Source organism: Notechis scutatus, chromosome 3 (assembly GCF_049901735.1).
Source record: "Notechis scutatus isolate UNSWTSFEM ecotype Mainland chromosome 3, rNotScu1.2, whole genome shotgun sequence".
In the NCBI taxonomy this organism is placed as follows: Eukaryota; Metazoa; Chordata; class Lepidosauria; order Squamata; family Elapidae; genus Notechis; species Notechis scutatus.
Genome location: NC_142011.1, coordinates 44,270,494 through 44,297,913, shown reverse-complemented (window position 1 = coordinate 44,297,913; position 27,420 = coordinate 44,270,494). Strand labels below are relative to the sequence as shown.

General features: G+C 36.6%; 2 protein-coding genes across 15 annotated transcripts in view; one reads left to right on the top strand and one right to left on the bottom strand.

Annotated features, from left to right (window-relative positions):
• Positions 1–174: 174 nt before the first annotated feature.
• Positions 175–5,872, bottom strand: YOD1 (YOD1 deubiquitinase). The gene is made up of 3 exons (XM_026676767.2): positions 5,747–5,872; positions 4,767–5,632; positions 175–3,555 (listed from the first exon to the last, which is right to left on the bottom strand). The coding sequence occupies exons 2-3, from the start codon at positions 4,972–4,974 to the stop codon at positions 2,849–2,851; spliced, it is 915 nt and encodes a 304-aa protein (XP_026532552.1). The 5' UTR covers positions 4,975–5,632; positions 5,747–5,872; the 3' UTR covers positions 175–2,848.
• A 132-nt stretch (positions 5,873–6,004) lies between these two features.
• The window catches only part of PFKFB2 (6-phosphofructo-2-kinase/fructose-2,6-biphosphatase 2), a 43,368-nt gene continuing 21,952 nt past the window's right edge, over positions 6,005–27,420 (top strand). For 6 of the 14 annotated variants that reach the window (XM_087959619.1, XM_087959618.1, XM_087959612.1 and 3 more), the window contains exons 1-12: positions 6,027–6,161; positions 6,615–6,760; positions 10,401–10,526; positions 12,026–12,122; positions 17,844–17,910; positions 18,572–18,646; positions 19,661–19,717; positions 22,102–22,226; positions 23,469–23,676; positions 24,777–24,923; positions 25,313–25,417; positions 26,009–26,138. In XM_087959619.1, the coding sequence (XP_087815745.1) occupies positions 6,661–6,760; positions 10,401–10,526; positions 12,026–12,122; positions 17,844–17,910; positions 18,572–18,646; positions 19,661–19,717; positions 22,102–22,226; positions 23,469–23,676; positions 24,777–24,923; positions 25,313–25,417; positions 26,009–26,138 (1,237 nt within the window). In that variant the 5' untranslated portion in view covers positions 6,027–6,161; positions 6,615–6,660. Of the gene's footprint in view, positions 6,162–6,562; positions 6,761–9,649; positions 9,780–10,400; positions 10,527–12,025; positions 12,123–17,843; positions 17,911–18,571; positions 18,647–19,660; positions 19,718–22,101; positions 22,227–23,468; positions 23,677–24,776; positions 24,924–25,312; positions 25,418–26,008; positions 26,139–27,420 lie in introns of all 14 variants that reach the window. The other 8 variants (XM_087959621.1, XM_087959615.1, XM_087959614.1 and 5 more) reach the window with 7 other exon arrangements.

The following is a 27,420-nucleotide window of genomic DNA, read 5'->3' as shown; positions in this document are numbered from 1 at the left end:
ACATATTTATGGTAATAGTTCAATAAAAAGTAACGTACTGTATTTTAAATATTAAAAGTTATAATACTGATGGTAAAATAGGAATACTTAAATTTTACTTAATAAGATACAGTGAGCTAGTGTGATTTAAACCCATGTCTTCAGACAAACCTTAAAGCAAAAATGCAAAGTACATACTCTTAAAATTAAAAATATTTAATAGAACACAATATACAAAATAAGCTTCCCTTAGCACCTTTGCTTAAATGGAATATAAACAAATCAGTTTCTCGTCACCTTTGATAGGTGCATGTAATCAATTCTACAGCAAATGAAATGAGATTAATACAGAATCTAGGTTTAAATGTAATCTCAGCTAGTCTGTGAACAAATATGATTCCTCCTCCCAAACCACGAGGTTTAAAGGCCTTAGCGTATTACTATATTCAAGTCTCGGAATATATCTTTTCTTCCTCTAAGTCTTATTAATTTTAATCATGTTTTCCAAGTATATGTAGATATATGGTTACAGATTAAACGCTTAATATATTACGCATCCATGTTTTATATAATTACACCCTATTTTACAAACCATATTTGGCAATTGAGCCATAAAAAATTCTTGAATAGGGTTATAGTTGTGTGTGTGCATATCTGATAGAAACAATCTCCAGTGTCTACTTATATCCAAATATATATATACAGGATTTGAAGATCAACTAATCTGATTTTAGACTTTAAAGAGATCAGTACCAATATTAATTGTAAAATGGTTTTATTTCCTATACTTTTGATTCTCATTATTTAAAGCAGAACTTTAAATAAATTACCGTACTATAATATTCTTGTCTAACAGTCTTTTGGGCCAATAAAAGCATGCAGCTTAGCGAGGTTGGTAACATTTTCCTATACTGTAACAAGTATAATTGCAGTTGTTTCATTTAAGGCTTTTGGCAAAAATACCACTTTATTAGTCTTAACTGAGTTATCCTTAATATCTCTAAACTAGCTAGTGTAGTTGTAACAGACTTTCCTGGAAGTCCACTACTTTTGTAAATTCATTTTGTAAATTGGAGAAACCTTCCCTGGCAGCCATTTTGCAAATATATTCTTGGTTCTCAAGATTCCAAATATATCCCTAATCCCCACAAAGTTGCAGATCCTTGCAATAAAGCATAACTTCGTCAAGATTTGTTATCCAACCTATGCTTGCTTGAAATTTTATAGATCATGTTACATTAAAAATAAATGCAAAAGTCAATTAACCATGCATATATTTGGGACCTAAAAAGGTACAAGTATATCCTTTGGTGCCAAGAAATATTAAATGTTTAGATCCAAATTACTCATTTCCTAATGCCTATTTCATTGATGGCAACTAAATTGCTAAACCACTTCTATTTTCTGATAATTTGAATTATTTCTAAGTCAGCATGCATTAAACCAGTTCTGATCACACTTCATTACAATCTCACATTTTAATTTCCTTTTCTCTCAAATGCTAAACCCTTTCCTTATAATTTGTAAATTATTTTAATTCAGATAATCCCCAATACATTTTCTACTGCCTACAAAACCCCTCCGATTAAGTATAGCTTTTCTACCACATGCAAACCGTATTATTCATAAAACATGTATTAGCAAATAGCATTTGTGTGTAGGTATGCAACATACACACACACTTATAAGGCTTACAATAGTGAATGAGTTAAGAGCTACAACAGTGAAAGGATGTGTGTACTTAAGTTGTGAAACAAATCAGGTGTTAGATCAGAGTGCAATGGTTTCCAACAGCCAACACTTTGTGATTTTGGATGCAGCTCACTAAGTTTTGCTTTTAACATCCAGCCCAGTTGGCAATTACCTTCTCCTTTCCTCTACCTCCAATGTATCCACATCTGAAGGTTTTCTCTATGATATACTACTTTCAAGGAGAATAATTTGAGTTATCAGGGACACTGCTATACTTAGAAAAGTGGACAATTTGGAAACATACCTCTGCCCCTAAGGTTTGACATTAAATTTAACAATCTGATGTCATGAAACACCCTCCCCTTGAAATATTATAGCTGCAATATATTATTTATCCATATGAATACACTAATTCATATTGCTGAGTTTCTTATAATTTTGAAGGCCCTATAATTTATACATATTAACACCCCAACAGATCATACCTTTTAAAAATATAATTAATGTATACTGGTATATTAGGCACTATGGAATTATCCAAACTTATTAGTAACTTTACTTTCTAAGACTGCTGAAAATGTAACTAGCATTCCTTATTTTTACACAGTTTTCCAAATCAGCAATTTCAAATAAGATAGCTTTGGGATTACTGCTTTAAGTTACAAAAACATACACATTTCACATGAACAAAACTGAGACGCAAATAATTTTGCCAGATATGAATGGAACCAGCTTAACTATTTCATAGATTCCAGAATCAAAAATCCAGTAATGGAGCTGAGATTTTTATTTCATCAGTGATTCTAAAGTCCTTGATGCAGGCCTAGCTAGCTACAGCAATGTATATATTCAGTTGTGTTAGAGGAATTTCTTCAGCAGCTGCTCAAGACTTTTTTTCAAGAGTTGATACACTTGTTGGTATCAGTTGCTATTTTGCTATCTCTAGTTCTTAGTTGTGCAAAGAATACTCCAAGATCCTTGGAAAATATGACACCACTGCATGCACTCTTGTAAACATTTTACACTATCAACTGCAACCCTGTGCATATCAGCCATAATTAAACTTAGGGCTTTCAAACTTTGAATGAATCTGTAACATTACATATAGCTTATTTAAAAATTGGGAGGCTTGTTCTGGATCAGTGAGGTAGTAAACATGACCAACCTCACAGAAAATTCACACTTCTCCAAAATTGGTGTGTCCCGTCTCCTTGGCATGTTCTCTGGCTTCCACTTGCCCTGTTAATCCTTTCTGACAAACCATACATCTCAGTGTAAAGCGATTTACATCAGTAAACTGTCTTTTTCTTCTGGCTTCATCTGCTAATTCCAAAGCCTGTGCAAGGACAACGTCATCAGTTGTGGAAAAAATTGTCTGGGGAGGAATGTCTGAGTTGGGGATTTTACGCTCAAGTGGATCATAGTGAATACCATCATAAATTAAAAGCACCCGTTTAGCATAGCCAACATCTTCCCCAAAACGATCAATTCTGACTGTCTGGGTATCAACTACACAAATTTCACATTGATAGAATTTAGACAAAATAGAAACCTCAATTGCACCTCCCCATGTATCTTCTCTTCTGATCCAGTCACAGTATTCCTGATTACTTTTTCCTAGGACTGCCTCACTATAGGATTCCAAGTCACTTGCTACAATTTGGGCAATGAGATTTCTCATTTCGGGGGCACAGCCTGGTTCATAAACCCCACCTTCTACTACATAATATATGCTGGTAAAAAGACATGAGTTGTCAGCTGGAACAACCTTTCGGGCAAGCACAGGTACAGCTTCTCTAACTGAATTAGAAACAGTCCGCTTTGTAACTATAGATGAATCAGTCTTGGGCTTGGTTGCATCTTCTTCAACTATTAGAGTATCACCTGTCGAGATAAAATAGAACAAAGCAATAACATTATATTATGATTCTACCATGGTTCTTTCAGGTACATCTCCTTCAGTATGTCATATGGCTATAATATTCCTTTTGCTGCAGTGATTACTGTAATGATATGAAGTATTTCACTCCTCATTGAAGTTATCCATGTATGACTATCATAGAATCATAGGGTTGGAAGAGATCTTGGAGATTGACTAGTCTAACCCCTGCCCAAGATAGGAGTTCCCATACTTGGAACTAGATGTAATTCAGGTGCGATCATTAACATTAACGATAGTTGGAGGCAAGCAATAGAAAATGTCTTTATAAGGATTCCAGGAGAAAAAAATCTAATGGGTAAATTCTTATATATTTCTTCTGTAGCCAATAGATGTATTGTGAATATATCTTACATAATTTTATAACACAAATTTCTATTTTATAACGCAAAAATTCTATTTTCATCTCAATATTTTCCATATTAAAAATTTCACATTTATTAGAAAGATGCAGAAGACTACAAGTTATAGCAATCCTCTTGTTTTCCAAAGACAGGGAAGCTCTGCTTCACACAAGAGCAAAATTGTGAAATATAATTGATGGGTGCTACCAAATGTAGACAAGTATAAGATGTCAAAACATTTGTGTCACAGCTTTGCAATTTCCTGTTCTGACAAAGAGAAAATATGCAATCTTAAAGATAAATTTTCTTCTTGAGGAGCACATCTTTAAATATATCTGTAAAAAAGAGGATTACTTCCAAGCAGGATATCTATTTTTTTTCTAGGAGAAAAGATATTTGATTTCAATTCTTACCAGCCATGATCCTGCATTCAATACCTATCAACTGCATCCTAGCATAAACAACGAAACCAGATTTCTACAGGCTAAAAGCAGCTTCTCTTCTATGTATTCAACATTTTTCTTCCTTTTTTATTAAAAATTCACCATTCATGTCCTTCATTCAGAAAACACCGAATGAAATGACCTGGACTGAAAAGATTTCATCCCAGGATTGTTGTCTTTTTAAGTGGCGAGCTGATTCCTGGTTCGAATCCCAAAAAGCACAACAGTCGCCGAGCAGGACTGGAAGCCATTTTCAGATCTCCCCACTAACTGTAGAGAGGCACCTCTTGATGGGAATGGGGATGGGGGGGACCCAACTTTCAGCGGGAACGGCCTAAGGGCCCAGCCAGGCAAGACCCTTCCGCTTACCCGAATGAATGCCCAGCTCTCCGAGGCGCTGCTCTCCATCACTGAGGTCGAGGCACGAAGGGGGGAAGCCGAGCAGCAGGCGCTGGGCCTGGGTGGGGACACCGGTGAGGGCAGCGATCACGGCCTGGAGTTCGTGTAGATGGGAATGTGCCGTCAGGCCGGGAAGCGGAAAGGACCCACTCCGCGCTTTACAACGGAGCCGCAACATGATCGCCGCCCGATCCGTAGTAGTCTTGCCGAGGGCGGCCGGGCTTCATTTAACAGCACCCCGCCTCCCCGCAGCAAAAATGGCTGCAACTCCCGGCATCCAGGCAACCCCCGTAGCCCTTCCCTTTGGGCTTCCTTATTGGTCGCTTCTACATCTTCCTGGCATGCACAATTGCCCGATAGGCCAATCAGAATCGCGGAAGGACTCTCACCGCAGGATCAGGATAAACATCCGTCCGTGCCGCTTTTTGTCAGTACGCTTGCGCAGAAAACTGACGTTAGTGCTGACAGATGTGACGCAATCCAAGCTCCGTCTTTGCCCGCCCACTTTCTTGAAGCTTTACCTTTCAGTCACTGCAGCTATTGCTGAAGCGCCTCTTTGCGCATGCGTAAAACTAAAACGTCCTTTAATGACTCATAACTTCTGGCGGCTGTAGGGACGTGTCGGTACATTTGTCTTGGCAAGAGTACGGAAGTAATTCATAATTGCCTTCATCCGGAGTGTTTTCTTAACTTCCCCAGCCTTGGGTTTTCTGGTGGTCTCCTTTCCAAGAGCAACGGAATAATTCCGCTTTGACTTTCGTTCTAAGCATTCAGAACACATGAATTCGTGTCCCCCATTTGCCTACTGTCTCCACGGATTGCTTTTTGAGTTCAAACTAGGAAGCGAATATTATCGAAGGACGTTAGTGTCGCATAGTGAAGAAACGCCAATACGTGACATGCACATATACATACATACATGCATACATGTATACAACACATATACATACCTGTGTGTTTAAACCTTGTGCGAGGGGTAGGGAATTGGCTTCTTCTGCATAGTGTTTCCCTTGAAAAGATACATTTGCAATCTGCATTCACGCAGCCTCGAATACAGGTATAAATCCGGTCCCCACTGAAATAGAAATATTTCCCTCTTTTCGGAGTTCTTTTGCGTCACTTGTCTTGGCGCATCCGGCATTGTTCTGCTTGGCCTTCACGCCGCTTGGCATAACCGCATCTCCGAAGAATTGCCACCCTCTGCCCGCCCACCGCCTGGGAGGGGACAAAGTCACCTGCGCCCGGGTACCTGGCCGTGGCTTGGCTGCGCTCCGGGAAGGTTCTCTTGCGGACTGGATCGGCTCCGCTCGCCCGCCCAGGACTCTGGCCTTGCTGTCCCCGGCGCGGGCGTGCTGAATTTCGCAGGTATGCCTGCAAAGACCGCAAGGGAGAAAGGACCGGAGCCGGGGACCGAAGGGTGGGCGGCGATCTTGCTCAGTAGTTGCGTGGCATCGTGCCGAGTTTGATGGGGAGACTCCCACTCCAAGAGAATAAGGTTCAAAACGAAGATGTAGGGCATCGTTATTTCTTCCCTTTGAGGACTACGTTCTTCGTATTTAATTTTTTTTCATCATATTTATATTCATGCAAGATTATATTTTGCCGTGTGGGAAAATTATAATTAATAGAAAATTATCTCTTGTGTTGACCTTGACCAAGAACTTTTGTGTAGGTTCTTTTTTTTCCGGGGGCGGGGGGGGGGGGCAAATCCCAGCAAGAAGGAACCTCATAGAGTAGACTATGCCTATTATTTCTTTTCTCTCTAGAAAATAATTCACACTTCACAACCTCCTCCCCACCCCCCATATGTGTCCTTAGAAGGAATTTGGTGATCCAAAACTGAGGAATTGTGTGCCTTGCAGCAATGTCAACAGATGCTGTTGCCATCCCAGAGAATATAAATGGTAACAGTTACAGCCAAGAAAGCAAGCCTTCAAATCTGCGGGTTTCGGAGAAGAAGTGTTGTGAGTATTTGTGATTGCTTTGTGATATTTTTTGGAAAGAAAAAAGATTCACTTAGGATCATTTTGATCAAAGTCTCAAACAGAGGGGTGATTTCTTTTTTGAAACAAAACTATTGATATCTGAGACTATGCTACTTGTCATATTTAAATCCTGGTTCAATGTCCAAAACCTTTGATCTCGATGCTTTCCATTTTACAAAATGTTTATTCAGAATAAAGGTTTGCTGTCTTAAAATTGGGAGATCCTGGTTTGAATCCACATATAGATTGGGGCTCCCATTGAACGATGTTCAAGATAATCATTCATTTAAAATCATGGGGTTAATCTAAGAATGAAAAACATCATAAGTGAGATAAGATTCATGTAGGCTGCTGGGTGGAGAGCCAGTTTGGTGGTTAAGGCACCAGGCTAAAAACCAGGAGACCATGAGTTGTAGTCCTGCCTTAGATCTAGAATGAAGCCAACCGGATGACTTTCAGACAGTCATTCTCATTGAACCTTAGGGAGCAGGTGATGGCAAACCACATCTGGAAAAATAAACTTGCCAAGAAAATTGCAGGGACTAATGCAGGCAGTCATCAGAAGTCAAAAACTGACCGAAAGCAGCACACATTTACAGGCTACTTGGGTATGCTATGAAAGAAGGAGATGTTACTAGATTAATGGTAAATTTACTAGTACCATTTTGAAGAATAGCAAAGTGGAAACAGAATGGAAAATATTTACTTTTGAAGCTGCATGTCTGTGGAAGTAGTTTCTCCCCACTTTGAAGAGTTGTGCTCCTTTAGAATGTTTGACAAGGCTTAAGTGTCCTGGAGATTTTTAATGGTTGTGATAAATGCACAATATTTTGATGAAAAAAATATGAATAGCCTCAGCTTTAGGATATTTTAATGTAGATTTTTCAGGATTTTAATATATTTCAATTGCAAAAAAATTCCATTGGAAAAAGCTAGGGAAGAAGTAATGTGCTGGATACAAATAAATCATGCTGATTTATTAAACGGTTTATCAAATCCAGCTAATGTCAGGCAGGATGTCTTCAGTTAACTATCTTGTAAACCAGCCACATTGCAATTAGTCTTGCAATTAGATGAAATGCTCACATCTGTTATTGGTAGATTTTTTTCAGTGTTTTGGGGTGTTTGTACTTTATATGTCAGTTGTTGGAAATAGTTTTACTGGTTAGTATCCATTTATTTTTGCTAGGAGAGCAATAGTTTAACTAAGTTACATTTTGGATGCTCTTCTTCAAAGAATTTAAATGCCACTGGCTTTTTTTTATTTCAAGAATCCTATCTTATTTGACATTTGAGTAGCAAAACAATATGGAGAATGACTGCCTGATTTCTTTTACTTGGGCTGTGTTTGATCTTTTCTCCTTGATGCCAACACTTCCAATTGTGAAAATATATGTTCCATTCCTCCAGCACCAGTGAAATAAATGCTTTCCTCTTACCCTCCAAAAAAGCAGTTTTTTGCTTCTTTCCTATTTTCTGATTACAAAGGAAATAGATTAGGATAAGGACCTCTATTCTTCTTCTGCTCCTTTTACCTTCTTTCCTTTCCCCATTCATCAGCTTCCAAATCTATTTTCCAAATCTATAATTTGTCTTTCATTTTGATTTTTAAGGGAAGAGACTTATTTCTTTTCTGGAATATAGTGTAATTCTTAATTACTAAATGCTTGTATTGTGTCCTGTTGCACAATCTCCGTCATGCTGCACGTCACTGAGAATATCATATCTGCTGGTGAATATCATATCTTTTTTGTAAGATTTGGCTTTTATTGTTACTCTTTTAGTATTTTGAAGGCTGAAATTAGAAACATTTCATTTTTCAACAAAGCATCCATTTCAGCTAAGCTGTATTCCTCTTTTTCAATTGGTTACTTGTGGCTAGATAGTTTCCTATTGTCTTTAATATTTTAGAACTGTAGCACTAAAACTAAATTTGGTTTATCTAAATCCTCCAAATAAGCCTTCAATAAACCTATTGTTTCTGACAGTTCTTTGTTCATTTTATTAGCCTGCTGTTGGGTTTTTTTTACACCAGGGATGGGGAAGTTACTTTGCTGAACATGAGTGAAAGGAAGACAAATTTCCCAACAAGATTTCCTTTCTTGAAATTTTCATTCTGGCTTTTATGAAGCTCACAATCTAATGTATCTAATTTTTTTTTACAGTCCAATGTCTATTTACAAAAGAATGTATAAAATGAACAAGCTTACAGGCAGTGGCTTATTTTTGAGAGGCCAGATGAACTTTAGAAACCAGTAAAGCAGCTTTAGATTTTAGTCAGAAATGGATTTAACCATATTATCTCTGTAAAATGTCAGCACCCATGTGATTTAGTTCCCCCTGAACTTCAGTAAGAATGGGCAATTCAGCTTTTGACTTAGTCTCAGCAAATTATCAGTTTAAATTTCTAGCAAGCTTGTTGGGCTGCAAAAAGAGGTGATTTGATAATAGAAAGATTAAAAAAAAGAGATGTTAGTGAATGTCTGACCCTATGCAATAATATGTATAGGTATCTATACATGTCATACAGTTTTGCCTTATATTACTCAGTGGAGCCTGCAATGTTTGGAAGAATATCCATACTATGTGTCTGTTGCATATCTGTAATCATGCTCTCTTGATCCCTACTCTACTGGACATAACAAAGTACATACTGAAAGTTGCAAGTATCTTTTACATACGCACATACCATCACATTATTCATTTTGGGTTAAGCAACATTATGCAAAACACACTAAAGGGTAAGAAATAAAAATCAAGACAATGTAAACATTTTTCCACCAACACCAACTATTGTCTCTTTCCATGTGTTTATGAATGTGTAAACCAAATTTTTAAAAAAGGCCCCCTGTGGATTTATTCCACTAGCCATTTCCAACTGTAGGATCTGGTGCTCATCTCTGTTTCAAAGGCCGTTGAGCCAGTGCTGTCTGAAGATTTTCCATGGTCATGTGGCCAGCATCACCTCACGGAGCATTGTTACCTTCCCACCAAAGTGGTAACTACTTATCTATTCGCATTTTCATGCTTTTGAACTGCTGGTTTGGCAAGAGCTGGAGTGAGCACAGGAGCTCACAATACTTAGGTCTTGAACTGGGACTGTCGGCTTTCCAACTGACAAGCCAAGCCCAGTGTCTGTACCACAGCCATCACACCACCCTATAAACCAATTGCATATCTTTTATTTTTTTCATTTATTAAACACATCTTTATGGCCACCCTCTCGCAAAACATGACTCAACACTGTCTTAATGTAATCTATATATTTCTCTAAGGGACCTGTAATAAAAGTTAGTTTAATATCAGCCTAAGGGAAATAAAATATTAGTTCAGTTTTCCATGTTTATATTTTCAGGAAATATACATTTTTCTTTAATTGGAAAATATTTCAAGGAAAAATATTATATCCAATTTGAAGCCCTTTGTTATTGGCCATTTTTATTTGCCGCATTAATTATCAACTATTGGAGACCATAATGCCACAGTTCATTGATTGATTCTGGGAAAGGAACATAATATCCTGAAGTATGGACAGAAAATTGAATGTGAAAATTTTCAAGAATGTTTTTTTTATTTTTCAACTTTTAGAAACTATTGATTTGTTTCTCCCTTTTTATAGCATGGGCCTCTTATATGACTAACTCACCAACTCTGATTGTAATGATTGGTCTTCCTGCAAGAGGCAAGACTTATGTATCTAAGAAATTAACTCGCTACCTCAACTGGATTGGAGTGCCTACAAAAGGTTCCTGAAGATTATTGTTTTTATTACTCTTGTCATTTATAATATATTGATTGAATTAATTAAAAAATCTGGTTCTATCTTTAGTATACAACTGGATAAGCTATACATCTATAGGAAGCTGACAAAGCAGCTAGTCCAAAATTTAGAGAAATCAAGATTAATTTGCTTCTTTTTCATATTCCAACAAACACAATATGAATTATGTTCAGATAATGCAGCATTAGTTATTTTAGCAGATGAAATGTTAATCTTGTTCACCAAATATAGTTCTAGAAACAAAGGGAGGAGAGGATATAAATAATTAGCAATTAGAATACCAAATTAATTCTTATTTTATAGTCATTGGCCTTTAGTTTAAGATGAATAATGCACATTTCATTGACTGCAGAGTACCGCTGCAGAACATAGTAAGCCTTTTCAGATTTTGTTGCTTAATTGGAACCCTACAGGTTCAAATTGACAGGATAGATAGGTTTTACATATAAAATGAGCTAAAATTTAAAGCACACTTTTAATCAGAATTACATTTTAAAATATAACACATTTTATGAATCAAGCTAAACATTTTTATTTTCTCCCCTTGAAATCAAACAACTTTAAATACTGAATTTTCCAGCATCATGCCCTTTACAGTGAGGGTTGAATAATCACTCTGTCCATTTTGTTAATGTGGAACTGAAATTGAGATGGTCTCAAGAATTCATACTACTGGTAGTCCTCGACTTACAACCACAATTGAGCCTCAATCTTTTTTTCTAAGTGAGACAGTTGTTAAGTGAGTTTTGCCCCATTTTATGATCTTTCTTGCTGCATTGTTAAGTGAATCATTGAGGCTGCTAAGTTAACAGCATGGCTGTTAAGTGAATCTGCTTCCCATTGGCTTTGCTTGGGATCACGTGACCATAAACAGTTGCCAAACATCTGAGTGTTGATCACGTGACCACGGGGATATTGCAGCAGTCATAAGTGTGAAAAATAACCATAAGTCACTTTTTTCAGTGCCATTGTAACTTTTAACGGTTACTAAATGAGCTGTTGTAAATTGAGGATTTGTATGTTATGGCTAAGGACCCACAATGAATTCTTGAGAAAATGAATTCAGGTTTCCAATTCCAACGTTAATGTTCTTTCCACTGAACAGATTAAGAGCATTTCTACATTGTTATTGGCAAAGCTATACTCTTATTTTTAGGTTCATTTGAGATGCACTGAAATTAAATATTCTGTGAAATATTCTACAAAGTTATGCTTGCACAAATTAAGTAATATGGTAACTTTTTACTGTAAATTAAATTAATGACACCTAAATGGGAATAATTATACTTATAGTGCAGACATTTGCTTAATGCATATAGTTTTTTTAAAAATATATGTATTTTATTGGTACAATATAGTACATTGAACAAGTTGTGTAATGAATATATTTGCTCAATGAGATAATACTTACTATGGAACTTTACTAACTAAATTACTAACTAAATTTCATGATTTTTAAAAAGTTTTTAATTTAGGGGTTTATCGTCGTGAAGCAGTTAAATCATATAAATCATATGATTTCTTCAGACATGATAATGAAGAAGCCATGAGGATTAGAAAGTAAGTTAACATTAACTACATATTAAGTGTTTTCTAAATAATAAATATGCTTGAACTCATATTGTTAATTATAGAATTCACTAAGATAATCTCAAAACTTGATGAAAGTGCTCACTTTCCTAATGATAGCTCTACTGAATATTGTAAGTAAATGGGGACAAGTTTGCGCAATTATTTTAATTTCTAAATCTTTGAATTTTTTGAAAAAAAATGAAGCAAAGGATTTAAAAGAAAAAAGACTCCTAAAATAAGGGATAAAAGAAAAATATTTCAACAAAAGAGAAGAAAATTTCAAACATTGCTGAAATCATTGATTTAAAAAAGTCTTACCATTCCTATGTAAAATATATTTCTTTACTCTGCTCCAAATTTAGTGCTTCCAACTAACAGTAAACTTTCCTAGTACCATTTTTTTATACTTAGTTATAGATGTGTTATTTTGTTAGCATGAAATTTCAAGTTTGAAAAGCTTATGTTATGAAACAAATTTTCAGAATAATTTTTTAAAATTTATTTTCAATTATTTCTATGCTGTGCATTTGAGTAATTCTAGGTGGCTTATACTAATAGGTCAAAAATAGTTTGATTTAAGTACAGTATTTTGCATTTGATGAATAACAGATTTGAATTGTTTGAGTGAAGGCTTTATAGCTAGGCTTAGAAACATAAGTATTAAATTATATTGCTTCCTTCTCTCCCTTCTTTTTGAGAAAAGCACCTCCTTATAGAGACAATGGAATATTCTGAACCCAGAGGAGAATAAAATATGTAGAAAAAGTAGACAATTTGAAAAATATAGCTTCAGTGAATCAATACTTAGGATTCGGTATTTTGGATTCAGTATTTAGAGGCTATTCTTTTTTAGATTAATTCAGGGTTCTCTAAATGTAGATCATGATCTGAAGAACTGACAGTCAAAAGCAAAGTTGGGAAGAGTCACAAATTTTATTTAAAGCTAAGCAGGTTTGTGTACTATCCAAAACTCACAGCACCAAAACTGACACTCACTCTCTGTGTACAGAGGAAGCAATGAGCAAGCCTGGTGTACCACAGATGTTGCATTAGCTACCAAAAGACTTCTGAGCACAATTGAAAGGCAGAATCCCCTTATTTCAGGTGGAATCATTTTAATTGTCCCAAATGGGCTTCTTGATAGCATCTCTTATATGAGATGGTGTGGTTGGGGAGAAATAATATATGTTTCAGGATAATGGAACAGCCTACTTGTGGAGATCCAAATGGCATCTTCCCTGCCAGGGGAAGTTAAAGATGTGGAGCTTTTAATGGATGAGGAAGCGGGGTTAGGAGGTGTGGGTTTGCTTTATTGTCTTTATGAACTATGGAGTGTTTTAAAAACTACTGTAAGTTTATGTAGAGTTGGTATATTAAAATGTTATTAATAAATCAGATACCAACCTGAACAGTATTATTTATTATTTAGTTTTATGATTTATTATTTAGTTTCATGATTTATTATTTAGAATCAGGAAATATATTTATCATTTTAGGAGATTACAGTCCAGGTATTTCTTAACTTACAATTGTTCATTTAACGGTAGATTGAAGTTATGATGGCTTTGGAAAAAGTGACTTTTGGAAAAAACCAAAACTTTTCCTCAAAGTTATGATAGTTGTGCCCCCCCCCCCCCCACATTCACATGATTGCAATTTGAGTACTTACCAACTGGCTCGCATTTATAACTGTTGCAGCATCTTAGGGTCAAGTGATTGTGATTTGTGATCTTCCCAGTAGACTTCCAATAAGCAAGGTCAATTGGGAAAGCCAGATTTGCTTAATGATTGTGTGATTCACTTAGCAACCAAGTGTTTCATTTAACAGCTGCAGTAAAAATGGTTATCAAATTGGATCCAGTCCAGTCATATGATGACTCTGTTAACTACTGCGTCACTCAGTGACCAAAATTCTGGCCCCAGTTGTGGATATATGTTGAAGAATATTTGTATTGCAAAGGTTGAGAACCTCTGGGTTAAATTTGAGCCTTACTCAGAAAAACCTGGCTCTTAGTTGTCCCAAAGGTATTTTTTTTCAAGAGGCAACTGGACTTTCTGGTTTTTCTTTGAAGACATTTCGCTTCTCATCAATGAGAACATCTTCAAAAACAAACAAACCATGGAACAACCATGACCTGGAGGACTGAGAATCTCCATAGACTGGAAGTTGTTTTGGGAGTAGCTTTTCAACTTAACAAGCAACCATACTTCAACAACATGATAGCAACACAAATAAAGTTACAGATTGTATTCTTCATTTTAGTGTTTCCTCCAGATATAGCTCTGGGGAAGTCCTCCAGCCTCACAGTTCAGAGATGAATAGGTTCCATTGCTAACAGGGCCAAGAAAAAAAAGTGGGGAGGTGCATCTGACATAGCACTTAATATTTCAAATACTTCAATGAATCAATATTTTTTTTATTTATGGCAGAACTTGAGAACTTGAGACTTATATCTCACTTAAAATATAAGGAAAGTTTGTTGTTGATTTCAAAACAAACAAAAAATAATGGAGACATTGTCTTAGACTGCAGAAAGAAGAAAGTGGGATGGGAAGAGTTCAAAGGAATGTTTTCTTCCCGGGCCTTTCACATTCTTAAAAGCTCTGTACTTGCTGGTAACTTTTAGATACAGAAATCTGCAAGCATTGCAATATATCCAATTACTGTACAGCACAGACCAGCAGAAACTTGGGTGTGTTACAAAACATCCTGTTTCAGCAAAGAGAGAAAGCAAGTGGAGTGTGGTAATATGGAAAGCCATAATGAAAAGGTTTGTGCAGTTCCAAGCCAAGTGGGACCGCTAGATCTGATTCAAACTACTACCATAAATCAACATCTCCTAATCAGTTTAGGCCAGAAATGATGAGCTCGTGTATTTCTAGAGGCTGGTGGCTTGCTGCAGAAAAAGAATGGTTGATTTAAACTGAATTAAACTGAAATGTTTATCACAGCACAACCTTCCATGGACCATCCTCTACTCTTGTTGTGTATTATGATGATATAGTTATGTCATGTTAGGGAATGATTTAAACTTGCTTTGTCTGAAGAAATCTTAATTTGACTTTAATTCTTTGGAGGCAGTGTTAAACCTAACACATAGGACATTGGAAGTTTTCTAGTCCAACCCCCTGCTCTAGCAGGAGAACCTATACATCTTGAACAAATTGATGTCCTATCTCTTCTTAAAAACCTGTAGTGATGGAGCATCCACAACTTCTGCAGGAAATCCATCCTACTAAATCAATTGTTCTCACTGCCAGAAAATGTGACAGTTTCTGTTTGTGTGTGTGTGAGAGAGAGAGGGAGTGGGAGAGATGGCATGGCATGGCACGGCATAGCGTAGTTGGCATTTCAAAGTGCAAAATTCAGGTGGTAATAAATTATTGTCTTCAGCTGAAAAATAGGCAGCCTCAAATGCTTTGGGCTTTAGCCTGCGGACCAGAGGTGGTATTCAGTAGGTTCTGACCAGTTCTGGAGAACAGATAGCAGAAATTCTGAGTAGTTCGGAGAACCGACAAATACCACCTCTGACTAGAGATTTTACAGTATCTTTCCCTTGCCACACCCACCAAGCCATGCCCACACAACTAGTAGTAAAAAAAATTGAATCCCACCACTGCTGCAGACCAAAGTCCTTGCTCCTCCTCCTTGAACATCTGACTCTCATCCAGTTGTCAGCCATAGCTGTTCTTCAATTGTGTCACGAGATTTGGCCTCTTGTCTTCAAAAGTGAAGAGCCATCCAAGGGCAAAATAATGGAGTTTCCCACTTACTTTTATCTCTTTGGAGGAAACTGGGAAGCAAAGAGGAAATGAATGATGTCAAGGGATGTGATTTCTAAGGAGTGGTCTTCCTATTTCAAAGTCCTACCCTTGTTGTCAGCATAACTGATTAATACCTATTTTATTTATTTAATTTGTATCCCACCTTTATTATTTTTACAAATAACCTAAGGCAGTGAACATATCCAACACACTTTCCTCATCCCATTTTCTTTACAACCACAACCCTGTGAGTAAGTTGGGTGGAGAGAGAGTGACTGGCCCAAGATCTCCCAGCTGGCTTTGCGTCTAAAGCAAGACTAGAACGCAAGGTCTCCCAGTTTCTAGCCTAGTGCCTTAATCAGTAACCAAACTGGCTCTCCTTAATATCTTTATTAGATGCAACCATAATGTTAGAGAAAGACTTCTTCAATATTCATTCATCACATCTTATAAAAGCTGCTACTCCTAAACATAATATCTGGCATATTTCACATTCACCTGCTGATGCTGATAGATTGTGTAGATTTTTAAAACTTGCATATATGCATATGATATTTTGGTTCATCCTATCTCTCAACCTCTTTCTTGCTTATTCATTGCTATGCATTTTTAATATTAAGCATAGCTTAATTTGTTTCCCCCCCTCACAATTTATATTCTCTTCGCTGACTATGTAAAGCTATTCAACACCACAGACAATACTGCTACCTTTCAAAAAGACCTCGACTATGTATCAGAATGGTCAAACAAATGGCAACTTCAAATCTCAACAAATAAATGCTCTGTCTTACATATTGGCAAAAAAATCAGAAAAGAAAATACAGGCTGAATAGTCAAAACCCTGTTGATGATCCAAACTCTGTCAAGGATCTTGGAGTACTCATCTCTAATGATCTAAGTGCTAGAGCCCACTGTAACTACATAGCCAAAAAGGCGTTAAGACTTGTTAACCTAATCTTACGTTGCTTTTTCTCTGTTAATATTACACTACTAACTAGAGCATACAAAACATTTGCTAGACCAATACTCGAATACAGCTCATCAGTCTGGAACCCACATTACGTATCTGATATTAACACAGTTGAGAAAGTCCAGAAATATTTCACAAGAAGAGTTCTCCACTCCTCTACTCATTGCAGAATACCTTATGCCACCATGCTTGAAATTCTAGACCTAGAAAACCTAGAACTATGCCGCCTTCAGTCCGATGTAAGTATAGTATATAAAATCATACATTGCAATGTCCTACCTGTCAATGAATACTTCAGCTTCAACCATAACAGAGCAAGAGCAAACAATAGATACAAACTCAAAGTTAATCGCACCAAACTTGATTGCAGGAAATATGACTTCAGCAACAGAGTGGTCAATGTCTGGAATACTCTACCTGACTCTGTGGTTTCTTCCCCAAACCCAAAAACTTTAACCTTAGACTGTCTACTATTGACCTCACCCCTTTCTGAAGAGGTCTGTAGGGGGTGTCGATAAGCGCACCAACGTGCCTACTGTCCCTGTTCTATTGTTTCTTTTATTTTTCTTATATGTATCCATGTATTCATAACTATGTTTTTACTTATACCTATTATCTTGTAAGCAATTGAAAAACCAAATAAAATAAAGAAAAAATAAATAAAATATACAATACTTTGTTACTTTAGATTACCAATTGCTTGCTTTCACCACTAGATGGCATAAATTATTTTCTTTACTGTTCATGGTTAAGGTTTCTTCATGTCCATGATGAAGTCTTTAAATTGTGAATTAGACAGTTTAGAAATTTCACTGACCCTATTTGTGTTTTGACAGGGTTACCTGAATCTTAACTTCAATAGTGTTGTGCGTGAGCAAGATGAAATTATAACAATGAAACTAACTGATTACTTTGGATGGTTTGAGTACTCATTACTCCCTCCCTCCTTCCCTTCCTTCCCTCATTTTTTGCAGACAGTGTGCCTTGGTGGCCCTTGAAGATGTGCAAGTTTATTTCATGGAAGAGTCTGGCCAGATTGCTGTAAGTGCACACCTGATTATTGGGAGGTAATGCTGCAAGGATGGGGAATCTGGCTTTCCAGATACTGTTAAATTATAACTCCCAGCACCCTCAACTTTGGCCTCTCTGGATGATTTATAATTCAGCAACATCTGAAGGATCCAGAAGAGTTTCTTAGAGCACTAAACCTATTTTTTTAAAGAAGTGTTGGCCAGGCATCAACCATGGCTTTGCCGGGGTGGTAAGACCTGGAATAGACCAGGTATGCCAGATGCTGAAGCCAGACTTAATTGTGGAATTCTCTCTCCTTGCAGGCATGCAGAGAGTCCTCAACTTATGAGTGCAGTTGGAACCAGAACTTCTATCACTAATCAATCCAATTATTATATGACTTGCACCTGATTTTATGGCCTTTTCTGTGCAGTTGTTAAGTGAATCACCACATTGGTTTTGTAAATCCAGCTTCCCATATTGACTTTGCTTGTCAGAAATCCCCTCTGAAGATCCCAAATGCCAATCATACACACTCTCAGGATGCTGCAAATGTCATAAATACATGCTGGTAGCCATGTGTCTAAATTTTGATCTTTTAACCATGAAGATCTGGGATGGTCATAAGTGCAGGGAGCAATTATAAGTCACTTCCAACATGATCCATCTCTCTTTTCTGCTTTTTGTTCAGGTCTTTGATGCAACCAATACAACACGAGAAAGACGGGATATGATTTTAGCTTTTGCCAAAGAAAATTCTTATAAGGTAATTATTTTGTTGCAAAACGTCTATGGAGATTCTCAGTCATCCAGGTCACGGTTGTCCCAAAAGTGCTTTTTTCCAAAAAGCTTTGGACTTTGTTTTTTCCTTGAAGATGTTTCACTTCTCATCCAAGAAGCTTTTTCAGAGATGAAGGGGAAAAAATCCAGTTGCATTTTGGAAGAAAACTCTTTTGGGACATTTTGTTGCAACTTTGCTGTAGTATAAAGTCAGAGACAAATGCAAATGGCTATCATGAGATTCCAGGATGCTGCAAATGGATATTTATCTTTTGCTTTCCAAATGAAAAGGTACTTTTGCCATAGGCAATCAAGCCCATTTGTGGATTTCTGAAATCAATCTTTTTTCTATTGAGCTTATTTTATGTCCAGCATTCAGTCATATTTGATAAAGTAGCTAAGACACATTCCAGCAGAAAATTGACCAGTCTTTTCCAAAACACATGCTGTGCTATGCCTGTGAGTCAGCAAGCAACCCTAATTTGATCATATAGGATTTTTTGGAAATGTTCCAAATATATTGCTGTGGATTTTTAATGGTTAATTATTGGTCAGTTGAATATGCAGATAATGAAATGAAGCATTTTGGGATCCAATAATTGTTTGGATTTTTATCACATTTTAAAAAGACCCATTTGGTCACACCATACTACTTGAAAATCCTCACTTTCTAGTCTGGTTCAGTTTCACAAATCCTTGGAAGCAACCAGTTTATACAATCTGTCCCTTTTCTTGCAGTCTGCAAGATGGAAGAGAGGGGAAAGAGGATGAGAGAGAAATGAAAGAAAAGAGAAAGAGAGAGAGACACACACAGAAAAAGAAGATAGTATTATAAAGATAGGACACCCACTCACTGTTTTCTTTGACCTCCCACATCTTGGTAGGCAATGCATCCATGAAAAATTATTTCTGCAGAAAGACAGTTCTTGAAAAAAATAATTCTTATCCTGTCTCCAGAATTTTTGTATTTTATAAAATAAAATCATTTTTTCTTTTGTAGGTTTTTTTTGTGGAATCTGTCTGTGATGATCCAGAAGTCATTGCAGCCAATATATTGGTTAGTGTTTTGCATTCTCTAGCTTTGTTTTGCTCAATCATTCCTGCCGAAGAAATAATTAGCATAATTGGACCATGTTTAAGCTTAGGCTCTATAGCTGTGATAGTGAACCTATGGCATGCATGCCAGAAGTGGCACGCAGAGCCCTCTCTGTGGGTACGCGAGCCATCGCCCCAGCTGTGCTCCGCAGCGCATGTGTGTGTGCCTCCCGCTGACCAGGTGGTCTTTGGGACATGCATGCATGCGCAGGGTGGTGTACATGCACAGGGGCAATGTGCAGGGGTGGGGGATGTGCATGCAGGGGTGGGATCCATGCGCAGGGGTGACGTGCATGGGCAGGGGCAGGGCACATGCATGGGGGACGCACGCACATTGCATTTTGGGGGTTTGCACATACATACATGCATTTGTGTGCACACACGCGCTTTGGGCACTTGGTGCTAAAAAGGTTAGCCATCACTGCTCTATAGTCAAAGTTAGAAGTCAAACCAGTCAGAAATCATATTTTCAAAGTAGAAAGAATACAGTATGTGCAATACCATAAAGAATTCAAAATAGGAAGATAAATTACAGCTGGTAAATGCTTGAACTGGGCACTGAGTATTGGTCTGCTAATTCTGTGAGCTCTGTCCCACTCTGCACAAACCTTTCTCCTTTATAGAATTTAGTTTTGCCAAGACTATATTGCCCTACAGTGACTGCAACATATTAGAAATAGAGTGCTAGAGTCTTTTGTGTTTGTTTGTGCAATAATAGATTGTATAAACTGAGTACTGGCTCTGGGTGACATATAGATTAAAATAGACAGTGTCTAAAAGCAAAAGCAAAAAGTAACATAAAAGTAAACAAAGTAAATGGACATATCTTAGAGCTTGAGAAAAAAAACAGATTTTCAGATACATATAAAGACTTGTAGAGTTGGAGCCACCCCAATTTTTATGGGGATTGGTATTTCAAAAGGCAGGTGTCATGGTGGAAATCATGCGCAATCTTGGTTCCATCAGGTAACATTGTTCTGTTGGATCTAATGAGAAGAGAGGTGGTCTTTAGATACTCAGGCCATATGCCATAAAGGGCTGGATAGATGATAATTACTCACTGCAGTAGTACAATCACAGGATGATCTAAGCATGCATAGGCCATAGGGATGGGATGTAGGCCATAAAATCTTGACATATTGTTTTTCTTTTTTTGGCAGGGGGAGGATTTGCTCTACTGTGTGATAATATAACTACCATATATCCTGGTTTGATTATACTAATTCCAGAAACATTAGGGTATCTAGAGTTGCCTGATTTGTATATTATAGATAGTAGGTAGATGGTGCTTGTCTGAGGAGTTATAAGTATTGCTTATTAATTGTTTTTCTTAGGTTTTCTTGGAATGTTTTACACAAAACAAGCTAAGATTTCTTCTCTCACTGTAAGACAAGGGTATCAAATTCACGTCATCACAGCGGCATCATGTGACGTATCATGGCTTTTCCCCTCTTTGCTAAACTGGGCATGGGCATGGCCAACACATGATGCATCTGGCCCTCGGGCCACGAGTTTGACAGCCCTGCTGTAAGAGTTAGTTTATCAGTGGAAAAGTGCCTGTGTCAAACCCAACAACCAATAATTACCATTCTTTTCATTATCTACAATGTCTTGTGTCATTTCTCTCTGAGTGTTCTATCCCTATTGCACCCAAAAATATACATGCCTGCCTATCTCAGGATAAAGATCCAACTATCTGGTGCACCAGATTGTAGGCTACATATATTCCTGTTACAATAAAAGTTTAGAGTGTTTTATTACTTTTGCTATTTTTGTTGCAACAGATTAACATATATTCTTCTGTAAACTGTCTAATAGGAAAGATACTGTATGCATAAATGCTAGAATATTTTGTATTAAAACTATCTGTTTTTGTTGTGTTAGGGTTTAAAATAGTGTTGACTCAGTTAAATAGACAAAATTAAAGTAGGTAATGCTTTCCCAAGTATTGGTGCAATACTTTTTAAACTATATTCATTAGATGAATTTATAAAATAAATAGATTATAAGATTTTAAAAAAGTCTCTTAAAATTATTCAGGCATCAGAATCTGCAAAACCTTATGTCTAGTTACATGAAACAAATGAACATTTGGAAGCTGGTTATTAATCTTGGAAGGCATACCTGTGCATTAGAATCAGTGCATTTTAAAAAAAAAACATTTCTGTATATCTATTCCCAGATGGTCAAAACTATACATTGTTAGAAGGTAATATTTATTAAAAGTGGTTTATTAAAAGTAGAGTTTAAGATTGTTATCACTGCTGTTTATCTCTTTATGTATATATAAAGTTTTTGTATAGATAGAGTTTACCTTTCAAAGAGCTGGTTTTTTGGTTGCACCAGGATGTTAAAGTCTCCAGTCCAGATTATCCAGAAAGAAACCGAGAAAATGTGATGGAAGATTTTCTGAAGAGAATAGAATGTTATAAAGTCACCTATCAACCCCTTGATCCAGTTGATTATGACAAGTAAGATGCACAGCAAAGGAATCATGGGAATTCTTGATCATAGACTTGGATCCAGGACACACCAACGGAAGACCAGGCAGAGGTGACTTTTCTGAAGACCTTCCCTGAAAAGCCTCTTCCTGAATAGGTTTGGGCTGTGACAGAAGAAGATAAGGTCTTCCTTATAAACTTGATGACATTCAAATGGAGGATTATTCTGGGATCACAATACTCTGCCCAGTTTTTCAGTTACAGTTATTTCGTTCTAAACTCCCTGTGCCTTAATCTGCCCTAAAAGAACGCTTCACCATTCCAAACTTCAGGAGAGACTGGTCAGTGAGGTTGTCAGGGAAAAAAGAGTTGAAAAGTCACCTTCTACCATACCTCATTCCATTGATACTTCTCTGGATCGTGGTTACTGCATGTGTTTGGAGTAAAAAGGGCGTGGAAGAACAGATGGGAGGATATTATGATTTCTGGAAGGATATTCTAGAAAATAGTGGAGAATTCAGAGATTTTATGCATGCAAGGTTTATTCTTTCTTACTTATTAAGAAGAGAAATAATTTCTAGTATAAGAATCAGGTTTTGTGACGTCTATTTTGGTTTGGGACTGGTGCAAGAATCACTTCTCCTTTTTAGCAATATTTAGAAATAGTTTAAAAAACATTTACATATTTGTAATAATTAGTATACTTTAAAAAGTATCTCAATAGTCAGAGATACCTTTTATATGTCTGAAAATACTTGCTAAAATATAATGTTTTTCCCCCTCATGATTTCATAGAAATACGCTTTTATCTTTCCTCTTTCTGATATCTTTCTATTACTACCTTGCCACTTCTCATACACAGTTATTGCTTTGGAGTAGTGGTGAGTGTGGGGGGGAGGGGTAAAAGAGAGGGGGGAGGGGGGGAGAATCAATCTGCATTTTAGATTTGATCTCTAAAAGGTGCTTTGGACTAGTGGAGGAGTGAAAAATGCAGCTATATCTTTTCCTACAATCCCATTACATTCTCTAGCTGTTGTGCAAGTCCAATGCTATATTCATCCTCCACCATCTCTGAAACATCTTTTGGAGACAGAATCCTAAGTACTACCCTGATCTAATATATAATTAAAAACTGGTTCTCATCTATTTTATGCATCAGCCTTTCACCTTTCTTTTTGTGGTGCGCCCTCCCTTAGTTACAAAAACAGACATTGAATAATTGTGTGATGTCTTGCTATCTAATGATTTCTGGTATATATTTTTTAATTGCAGAGACCTTTCTTTCATTAAAGTTATCAATGTTGGGCAGCGCTTTCTGGTCAACCGGGTCCAAGACTACATCCAAAGTAAAATTGTCTATTATCTCATGAATATTCACATTCAGCCACGCACAATTTATCTCTGTAGACATGGAGAAAGTGAATGCAACCTTATTAGAAAGATAGGTGGAGATTCAGGCCTGTCAACACGTGGGAAGCAGGTATGATCTAATTCACAGGAAGTTTGCATATTTTGTTGGGCACTGCTGTGTTTCAGATTCAAGGCAAAAAGGCAGTCAGAGCACACATTTTAGTTGTCAGCAACTCCTTAAATGTAACATGTTTTCTACAGTCACATTGCTTTAATGAATTACAAACAGGAGCTACAGGAATTTGCATACTAACAGCTAAATTAAGACAGATTATTTGCCCACATTTACTTTCAGTTCAGCTGAAGACCAGAAATACATACTCAAAACAACAAACATTACATTCTAAATTTACTAGTTTTTGCTGGAAGAATAGTTCAATTTATTATACTAAATAATATTCTGAGAATACCCATAAACATTATCACCTTACATAATTAAAAAACATTAAAAAAGATATAAATGTGTTTTAAATAAATTGAATGGAATAAAAAATAGAAGATTTCTTTAGCATTTATACCTCAAATTTCTTCTGTGATATCCTCCATCCTTAGTTATTTTATTGTAAAAGATTGTGATTACTCAAAGTAACCCGCTCCTTTACCGGTAAACCTCTAGTATAAATCAGAATTCATAATAATCACAAAAACTTTGCAACTTGGATAGGACCATTTATAATAGAAACATGCTTACATGTAATTGTTTAACCCATTGCTTGATATGTTATTTTAAGATAATGGATTGCAGTCAAGTTACCTTTCCTTGGTGGAAGGTTTCTTTCATGCCCTGTTGCAGTCCACTGTACTTCTCTAAAATTGGCCTGTAACATGGGAGAATTCTTCAGAATGATACACTGATAAAAGCTTATTTTGGATCAAAAAACTTTATATTACAGTTGGAATTGTAGCACAGCAGTTGGAAACAAAAAAGGAATATGACCATTATATACAATACAAGAAAAATGACAAATTTTGTATTGAGCTTTGTGATTATAAAAATTTAGCTGTGTATGACTTGGGGAGAAAAGTTGCTTTCTAAAGCTTCCAAATTGCTGTTTCCAATACCACCTTAAATTTTTTTCCTGATAATGTAAGCAGCACCAAAGATAAGTTACTATCCTTATCTTCATAATATGCAAGGAAAAATCTTAATCTTACTGTATTGTTTTACAGTTTGCTGAGGCATTGAAAATGTTTATCAAAGAGCAAGAGATTATGGATCTGAAAGTTTGGACAAGCCAGTTGAAAAGAACAATCCAAACAGCAGAAGCCCTAGGCGTGCCATATGAGCAATGGAAGATACTGAATGAAATCGATGCAGTGAGTAGAATGGCAGAAAAGTTAAAAGGATAATGGTGATGTAGTTTCAAGTAACCTTCGTTGCCATAAAGATAAGCTACATACAATTTCATCTATCTGTCTCTCTGTCTACCTTAACCTCTCTCTCTTTCTCTCCATCCATCATTTCATAAATTAAATTTAAAAATAAATCCCTATTCAATATGGCTGCAGTCGAGAAGCATTCAAAATGGCTGCAGTCGAGAAGCACTTTTTATCAATACATCAAGTTCAATACTGTCAAGGTCCTGTTTCCAAGTAATAGATGGTATAATATATCTGCTGTCATGTTTGGAGAAATGTAAATCTTAGAAAAGACAAACTGCTTAGGTTCAATTAAATTCATTTGCATTCCATACTTAATTTTCTAGGGAGTATGTGAAGAAATGACATATGAAGAGATTCAAAGAAAATATCCAGAAGAGTTTGCACTTCGAGATCAAGAGAAGTACCTTTACCGCTATCCTGGAGGAGAAGTGTGTTTTTTTAATCATTGCTATATTAAACTAAGTATTACCACTTTCATTTGATAGAGTTGGAAGTGTATTCACTGTGTTGCAATAGTCCTTAAAGTTAAAAAAGAACTATAATATAGAACTCTCCTGGAGCCGATTGACAAATCGCATAATAAACAAGCTTTATCATTTTAGGGCAGAAACACAACAAGTCTTAGTGTGATATAATTGCTCCCAGATTCTTATTCATATCCTCAAAGTCTTAACAGTCTAAATGCAGTGTTAGATTTTGAAATCCAAAATGCTATCAGAGCCTTCTGAAGCATCTAAATTATGCAATTATACCCACTGACAAATTTTCAGGTGTTATAATGATGCCAATAAAGAATAAGGAAGTTCTTGATTTAGAAATCTTGCCTCCCCTCCCCAAATCAAAATAATTCATGTAAGCTATGTTAAATTTTCCAAGAAAGATCCATGATGTAATATATGTAATATAGTAGATAAAATATAATAGTCAGCTAGGTAGAAAAAGTATTTGGATACTTTAAAAAGACATTTATTGGAAACTTCCATCTTTTTGATTAATATTTTTCTTGGGGGCTTTTTTAGTCTTACCAAGATTTGGTCCAACGCTTGGAACCTGTAATTATGGAACTGGAACGTCAAGAGAATGTCCTAGTTATTTCTCACCAGGCAGTTATGAGATGTCTATTGGCCTATTTTCTTGACAAGAGTGCAGGTAAAAAAAAACTTTTCTTGTTATAGCAAATGGAAATAAGGCAGTGATGATCTAGAATAGAGGTGAGCAGTTTATATGTAGTTGTTCTGACCCAACCTGGTTCCAAGAGCAAACACAAGACAAAGGCAGCAGCCCCCACCTTTTAAGATTTCATTCACAAATTCTGTTTCTTCACAGATAAAAGGCTGCTTCCAACTAATTAGCTCCGACAAGAAAGAGCCTTGCCAAGTTGTTTTTCAAGGCTGCCAAAAACCCACAGATAAGAAATAGTTTACAAGAGTTTTCAAATACTAACTATAATGTCCATGAGGCTGAGTCTCAGAGTGTCTTTGCCTTCTGCAGAGAACGCTTCTTCAAACCTGGCTTTTATCCTCTTGAGGGAGGGGCCATTACCTTGCAGCCTTACTCCCGAGTTGCCCATGCTGCTGTAACTGCTCTCTCCTACAAGCAATCCTGCATGCATGCACACTTGGCACTGGCTCCTCGGGAACCTCCTTATCACTGCTGCCAGCCCCCACAGTCTCTGAAGGCAGCAATCAACTCCCTAATGGTCCTGGCCCCTCATCTGAGTCCTCGCTCTCCTCCACCGTCCACACCTGCTGCCGGCTAACCACAACAGTAGTTCCTTCTCTAAGCTTTAGATTCCCAGTTCACTTTATTGAAGTTGATCATCATAGCTTGCCATGAAACTTCAGCTTGTAGTTCTTTTCTTTTGTATTTTTCTATAGCAACTCTTTGTTTTTCGAAGCTGATTTTTTTTAATGTCATATTTTCTGAACTGCTTCCTTTTTTAACATTGTCTTACCTACTTTTACCTCACAGGCCTAACCACCACTGCTATGCTGCCTTAATCTAGTAAAACCAAACTGTATATAGTCTTCAACTACCAAGAGTTTATCTTCCTTAATAGGAAACAATTTATAAACTACATAAGACAATAAATGCATAATTAGTAACCACATCAGTTTAATAAATAACAACATTGATAGCAGCCATGAGAATAGATTTCATTCAGAACGGCAATGTGCAAGGAGAGGAGATTTTTCCATTTTACCTGCTTTAGTCCAGATGAAACTCAGGTTTCACATTCACACATACTCTTCCTTTTTTTTCTACTGAGTTTATAAAGCTGCCATAGTTACTAAAATAGATTCAGTTTCAGATTGTTGATTATTTTCCAGACTAGATATCACTGTCCTGCCTAAAATTATTGACATTATGGGCACTTTCAAAATATACATACTGTATACACATTCAGTGGCTTTTACTGATATTGGAGCCA

What these genes read in the sequence shown, in the direction of transcription:
- YOD1 (XM_026676767.2), bottom strand. Translation starts at nt 4,974, where the DNA reads ATGTTGCGGCTCCGTTGTAAAGCGCGGAGTGGGTCCTTTCCGCTTCCC. An exon ending in AGAGCTGGGCATTCATTCGG is followed by an intron (nt 3,556 to 4,766) that starts GTAAGCGGAAGG and finishes TTATCTCGACAG; the next exon opens with GTGATACTCTAATAGTTGAA.